Raw genomic sequence first — 6809 nt, 5'->3', positions numbered from 1 at the left:
GGCCAATTCTATTTTTCTAGGATTGTATATTGCCCCCCTGATTTAATAAATTCAAAACCTTTTTGAATTCGTATATCGGATCAATTATATTTTATTAGACTCATGCAACACTCAATTCATCGACCACTGCCGATCGCCAGCTGAAAGCTGGATTTACGAGAACCCGAGATGACATAGTCTAATAATACCATTCTAGTTTTAAGTTAGTCGTTAATTAAGATTAGAAAATACCCTTGGCATCTTAGAGCTTAAGCAGTGTGCCTAAAATTATATTACATTATTGAATAAAAAATTATATTTGATTTGTATCTACTATCTTAAACAATCAGTTTGATAAGAGGAGACTTGCTCCGACCTCCGACCCTTATGTTTAATAGAAAATCGAGCTAAAGAACTGAATTGAAATGAATGACGACGCTTTTTAAAGAAAAAAACTCAGACTTAATCAGTAGAATGAAAAATGATCAAAATTTGACAAGAAAATTTTCATTCTACCATGGATCTACTGCATACTCTTGGAATGGATCAAATCTGAGTTTTTTTTTTCTTTTTACAAGCGTCTTTTTCCAGGATTGCTATGGAGATGGAAACCAACAAATCTTTGTAACTATATTGCAATGAAGAACTTGATCTGCATACTTTGCTGCAATCAATTTTATTTTAAATAAAAATATTATTTTAAATAATCGTGGAAATTTATTTTAAAATCATTACTTTTACAGACAACAAATAACAAAAATAAATCGAATCGCTGTACGGGACGTTTTTACTTTATCCAAATTTAACTTTTCTGGCTAGTTGAATGAATTTATTGTGAAATAGATTGGAAAGGTTATAACGGTTTTCAACAGTAATATAATTTGCATTTGAATGGATACGGAAAAGTCGTGTATCTCACAGCAAACGATATTTTATATGGAATTGATACTTTCAAGTTTAAAGTTTTCTTACCTTTTCTTATATTAATAAACCATTGTACCATTTGACCAACCAATTGACCACAGCGGAAATAAGTGATTCTCAATCGGAACTATTCGGTTAAATACAATTTATTGTATTTTGATGACAAAATATATTTTTCACTGTGCAATATATTTTTCTTATGTTGGTTTCTGCTGCCTAAAGGTGAATATTTTCAAACTGTACACTTGATTCTTTTCCGAAAAATTGTTGAGGGGAAAAATTAAGCTTTTTATTGTTACGATACTTAACAACCTACACACTTCATTGTAAAAAGTTTGTGTACAATCCATTGAATACCCTGACGAAAATTAGTACGATAACTCTACCGACTCCAGCATAGTTTATACAGAATATTGAAATGTCTACTTATGTTCAATGGAAAAATTTCAATGAATATGTAACAATAAATCTTATGGTTTCTCTGCAACATTAAGATGCCGAAAGCAAGGTTTTCACATATACCACTTAGACACCTGAGACAACACAGACTAACAGACATGACAGTATGAGTAAATTCTTATAAAAATAATTTTTCGTGATGCACTAGTTCCACCTATATTGTACTGCGCGAACTATTTACTATCTGTACACCCCTTGTGTTATGTAAAAGTTTTTTTACTAGTTGGTTTCTCCTCGTTTGTCAACACCGATCAGCTGCTTGCAGGGATGCCTGATTTCATCAAAATATTTGAAAATGAATCGTTACAATAAATGATTGGATTACGTTGATAATATATTTAACTTTTTCGCGTTGTTGGAAGGTAACCATTTATTTGACTCAACGTTGTTCATCTAGACTATTGTTTATTGTGTTGTTAGTTTTCACCCGAAATTAAGTGGCGGCAGACCAAAAGTAAGTAAATATTGTAACAAAACGGGTTCGATTTTGTATTGCGTTGGAGGATAAGAAGTAGGCACAATTATGTATATAGTTTTGGCAATATGTATTAAATCTGTATCCTGCATGAAATTCGCATGGACGTATAAAAATCAATACATTAAAGGTAATTTTGTATGAATGGCAACTCGGTTGGTAAATGAAAAAAATAAACACAGTCTAGATGACAGACAGGATGTTTTTGATAGGGTAACGTGGCGCCATCATGACACATGTGAGTACTGTCCCAAATAAAGGAATATTCGAAATGACCGTTAAAATGATTGAAGAATCTAATTTGAGTGTCCTGTCTTTTAGTCTGAGCTTTTATCCTTCATTTCCCATCTGAAAAATGATGAAAAACCACGGCAAGGCACACATCTCCAGATAACTAGTGGAACGTGCCACTTGAGCCAATTAGTTCAATATACGTAAAAAACAGAAGGATCATTCAAGTTTGGGGTAATGGAAGTAACCTTTATGTCATCAGTAATGGACTTTGAGTTGCAATGGCCTACCAAATTATAAGTTCAAGTAAAGGAATTTCGGATGAAAATATACAGACACATTGCTTAAGGAATCTTGAGAATTTCCGCTTGTGTTTTGGTTATACATTCGTTTTTTTATAATCACTGTTTTTTTTGTAATTCCATAATTACTAGTCAATCTACCCTATTGAATAAAGTTCGCTTTTTTTCCTCTAACCCCCAATCCAGTCTTCGTGTGGGTTTTTCAGTCACAAATCGCTATTTTCTCTGCCTATCGCCATTCGAAAAGCTCCTACATGCTGTCGATGAAATGGGAGTAACTGCTGCTACGGAATCGGAATGATTGGACGCTAATAACAAAAAAAAGTACTTCCCTGGTCGTCTACCGCCAACGGATTAATAATCCAATAAAGAAAACGGCACGGCAAACGACGAAATAAATAATTTACCTATAGGACCAATCACGCAAAAAAATAAAAGAAAACAGAATGAAATTGATAAACTTGTGCTCAACTATCACACGAGAGTCTGCCTACAACTCGGTATGCTCTTCGCCGGTATCATCTTCCGTTTGGGTAGGATTGATGTCCCGTTTCTCTTCATTGAGACCATTTTCGGAGTCCTGTGGACTCTCTTCGAGCACCGGCTGTTCACCTTCTTGTTCTGCTGCCTCTTCCTTCTCTTCGCCGTTTTTCTCCACTTTCGGTGGCGGTGTCGGTTTCACCTTCGGGCGCCATAGTTTCAGTTTGTTCACAAGATATTTTACCTCGCGGTCCAGCAGTGCCATTTTGTCAGTGAGATCCTTAACCGTCAGGCGAACAGCAACGTTGCGGGCAAGTTTGTCCTGCTCGGCAGCCTCCGTTTTGCGCCATTCGGTCGTTTCTTTGATCACTCGTTCCAGCGTGTCGATCTCGACCTGCGTGAAAACATCCTTTTCCGGGTTTCCTTCCTTGGTAAAATTCTTCGCTTTATTCAAGAAATCTTCGGCCCCCTTGATCATCTGCTTCAGCGCACTCAGGGCCTCCGGGCGCTCTTTGTGCTCCCAGTGCCGGGCATAAACCTGATTGGCAACCGTACGCAGCTCATTTAGCTTCTGCTCGTAAGTGTCCGCATCGGCGTCGGCACCATCTTCGTACAACCAGTCGGAAATTTCAGCACATGATTTACGAATCGAATCCACCTCGTCTGCGGTGGCACATGAAGCGTACTCATCCTCATCCAGTCTGACCTGGGCATCGATGACGAAACTTTCCAGCGCATTCAGCGCAGTTTCGCGTCGCTTCTTGTTGCGGTCTATTTCGTTCAAAGAACGAATCTTCGCTAGGGAACTGTCAAACTCGGCTCCGTCTAGGGGTTTCACGTAAACTACTTCGATTTCCGATGGGATTTGCTTCTTGAGAGTAACCGTTTTAACGGTATCAGTTTTATTCTGGCTGGAATCCGCTGCTCCTGCCACTGTTGCGTTTTCCGTCGTGCTCGTGGTATTTACAGGTTCCTCCGGTTTCTGGTCGTCACTGGATTCGGCGTCTTTGGAGTTATCTTGCTGTGATCCCTCCTCAACCACCGTTCCTTTGTCGTCATCCGAATCACCCGAAAATAGTTTGCTAATAGTATTACCCAACTTTTTCAGTGTGCTTTCGTCTTCCTCCTTCACTGTCTTTTCCAACACTAGCTCGACATTGGCCAACGAAAACAGTCCCGAGTCGTCAAGGGAAAAATGTGCCTTGATGCCCTTGGAAACGACATTTTCCGTGACGGACGAGTTTATTTTTTTGCCCACTTCCTTCAGGCTGACTCGAGTCAAATTTAACGAACCCATGTTGCGAATCTCTTCCGTGCTCAGCACGGAATCCAAATCCGAATAATCGACCGAAAATTCGAAATCGTCCGTATGTTTGTTAAAGCTTATAACTTTTTTCTGCGGATACGCGTTCATCGCTCCGAACAAGGTTCTTCGAACCTGTTTGGTGCTTCCGCCTTCACCTTCCCGTGAAAACACTACATGAATCGGAAAGAGCACGGCATCCTTCACAACGAATTTGTTCACCCGGAATCCAGTTGCAAGATCCGCTGCCCGGTAGACGGCACCCATGCAGGCAGCTTCGTCAGCGTTCAAGTTTTTACCTAATTCTTGTTTGATGTGAGACTTTAGAACTTCCTGTATCTTCGGAACGCGTGTATTGCCACCAAATAAAACCACTTGGCTGATCAGTTCAATCGATAGGCCCGACGAAGCCAGGGCGCGTTCGATGGGACCAGTCACGCGACCGAACAAATCCTTGCACAGGTTTTCGAACTGTTCTCGGGTTACCAACAGTCGGAAGTCCTGTTCATCAAGCAGACCCTCAATCTGCGCGTAATGTTCAGTGTTGGCACTTAACACATTCTTCAACCGGCCAGCTTCCTTGAACAATTTTGCCATCGCTCTCGGGCTGCTGAACACATCGCTCTTGGTTTTACCCATTTTGTTAAACTCCTGACCGAGAAAGTCTCGCAACCGAACTTGCATTTCCAATCCACCCAGCGTTCTGTCGTAGCCCACTCCAATCACCTGAACCACCGGTAGAATTTCACGACTAACTTTGTCCTTCACCAGCTGATAACTGATAACCGACGCCGTTGTCTTGTAGGCTCCCATATCGTAAAAGATAAAATACTGTGCCGTTTCATTAAACTCCTTCCGGCGGAAAATTCCATAGTTCAACGCGACAGCCGTGTAGTCATTCATCAGCTGAAGAACGTTGAGATTTGCCAACCTGGCAGAGGCGACCAGTGCTTGCCGTTCGGCTTGACCGAAGAATCCTGGCACAATCAGAACGCACTGCGTCACCGTTTGACCAGTCGAATCCTCAGCATAACCCTTGGCCACCTGTAGAATCTGTGCAATCAATTCCTCAATGGTGTACAGGTCTTCACCATTACGGAACACAACCGTTTTACGCGTCGGATCCTCAACTATGTCATAGTACGGGAAACGTTTTCTGAAATAGAAAACGTTGTCGGTAAAGTAGATTGCTTTTCCAAATATCGTCTTTGAAATACTAAATATACTAATGAATTAACCTAACCATTTTTTTTATAAACAAGAATAAGTGATAATTTTGAAATCTTAAAATTGATTCACTTCATCTACGACACCATACACGATAGTTCTCTTACACCAAAATTAATTTCTAAACCAACCTGCCGATTCTAAATCTATCTCCAGCCTACCTGTACAACTCCACCATCGGATTGTCAATCGTCTTTCCCAGCAGGTCGATCAAATATGCAAAGTTGTTGGCCGGAAATCGCACCCCGATGTTGTAGGCATCCTCACCTACAACGCGATCCCCATCCCGGAAGGCAATGGCAGTCGGCGTTTTCCGTTTGGACTCTTTGTTCAAAGCGATCTCCATCGGGACACCCTGGGACACAACGCCGACCTTCATCCACTCACTGCCCAGGTCCACGGACATAACGGCCGCACCGGTGGCAGCTGGAAGCAAAACATATGCCACAGCAGCCAGCAGCATCCAACTCGTACGGCTGGTGGTGAGTCGATTTCGCCACGGTTGTGGCCCCATTTCGATTTCTCCCGAGTCGAAACTTTTCACCCACCGGCGTTTACACTGCAATGCAACAATCGATTTTGTCTTTTTCGATGTGTGAGGTTATTTCAACCTTTGATTACCTGAATCGGGTCCAATCACCGATTGAAGATACGTGTGAGAAAAAAAAAGCTCACCTCCCAACTAGAGATGTTTACACCAATTCGGTCCCGAACAATGAATATTTCACTAATGCTATGATTTCACAACCGAGCTGAACTATTGAGCTACCAAAGACAATTATGTTCAGTCCCCGGAGGGAATGCGTGTACATAGACAACACCAGAAATCAAATCCGCCGAACGCTCGAGCTGGTCACCGATTCGATTTACTGACGTGTTTTATTTCCTGCTGTCAACGTGTGACGTTTCAACCATATGACGGTCGCAAGATGGCTACTCATATTACAGGTGGTCCGATATGATCGCTTTGAAGGTATTAGTGAATAAAACTCGATGGCATTGAATTTAGAACTGGAACCAAAGGACGAAAGCTTCTAAATAAGAAGTTTAGTAACATTAATAATATGAAAAATTTGCGATGAAATTTTACATAGATATTACATAAATATAAACATACAATACTTCATGAAGACCAACATTGGTCAGACGGAAAATAAATGCATAAATAAATAAAAAACCCTCTAGTTTATAACGATCCCGCATTATTTATCTAGAAATATGAATAATAAAAATTAGAAATATTAGAGAATTATTGGCCTGGCTTACGAACTTTTTGACTGTGCTAAGTAACTACTGCTAGGAGTAATTATATTGTCGCTGCAGCACTAATCTGCAATTCGCTGGACAGTCCAGCGCAGCGACGTTGCCGAGCGACGTCAGTTGAACTGCCATTTCCTATACATCAACTGATAGAATCATGTTACTTTAT

The 6809-nt window shown here is 40.7% G+C and overlaps 1 protein-coding gene across 1 annotated transcript; it reads right to left on the bottom strand.

The window, feature by feature from the left end:
* Positions 1-2412: 2412 nt before the first annotated feature.
* On the bottom strand, positions 2413-6281 carry LOC131429457 (hypoxia up-regulated protein 1). Its single transcript, XM_058593592.1, has 3 exons — positions 6002-6281; positions 5542-5939; positions 2413-5309 (listed from the first exon to the last, which is right to left on the bottom strand). The coding sequence occupies exons 2-3, from the start codon at positions 5892-5894 to the stop codon at positions 2861-2863; spliced, it is 2802 nt and encodes a 933-aa protein (XP_058449575.1). The 5' UTR covers positions 5895-5939; positions 6002-6281; the 3' UTR covers positions 2413-2860.
* Between the last annotated feature and the right edge of the window lie 528 nt (positions 6282-6809).

The sequence above is a fragment of the Malaya genurostris genome, chromosome 2, assembly GCF_030247185.1.
Source record: "Malaya genurostris strain Urasoe2022 chromosome 2, Malgen_1.1, whole genome shotgun sequence".
Taxonomy (NCBI): Eukaryota; Metazoa; Arthropoda; class Insecta; order Diptera; family Culicidae; genus Malaya; species Malaya genurostris.
Note: the sequence above shows the minus strand (reverse complement) of the source record. Positions and strands in the feature narration are given on the sequence as shown.

Bases quoted from the DNA above. Each gene is read 5' to 3' on its own strand.
- LOC131429457 (XM_058593592.1), bottom strand. From the start codon at position 5,894: ATGGGGCCACAACCGTGGCGAAATCGACTCACCACCAGCCGTACGAGT. The intron at 5,310-5,541 runs GTAGGCTGGAGA...TTTCTATTTCAG, and splicing joins CCGATGGTGGAGTTGTACAG to AAAACGTTTCCCGTACTATG.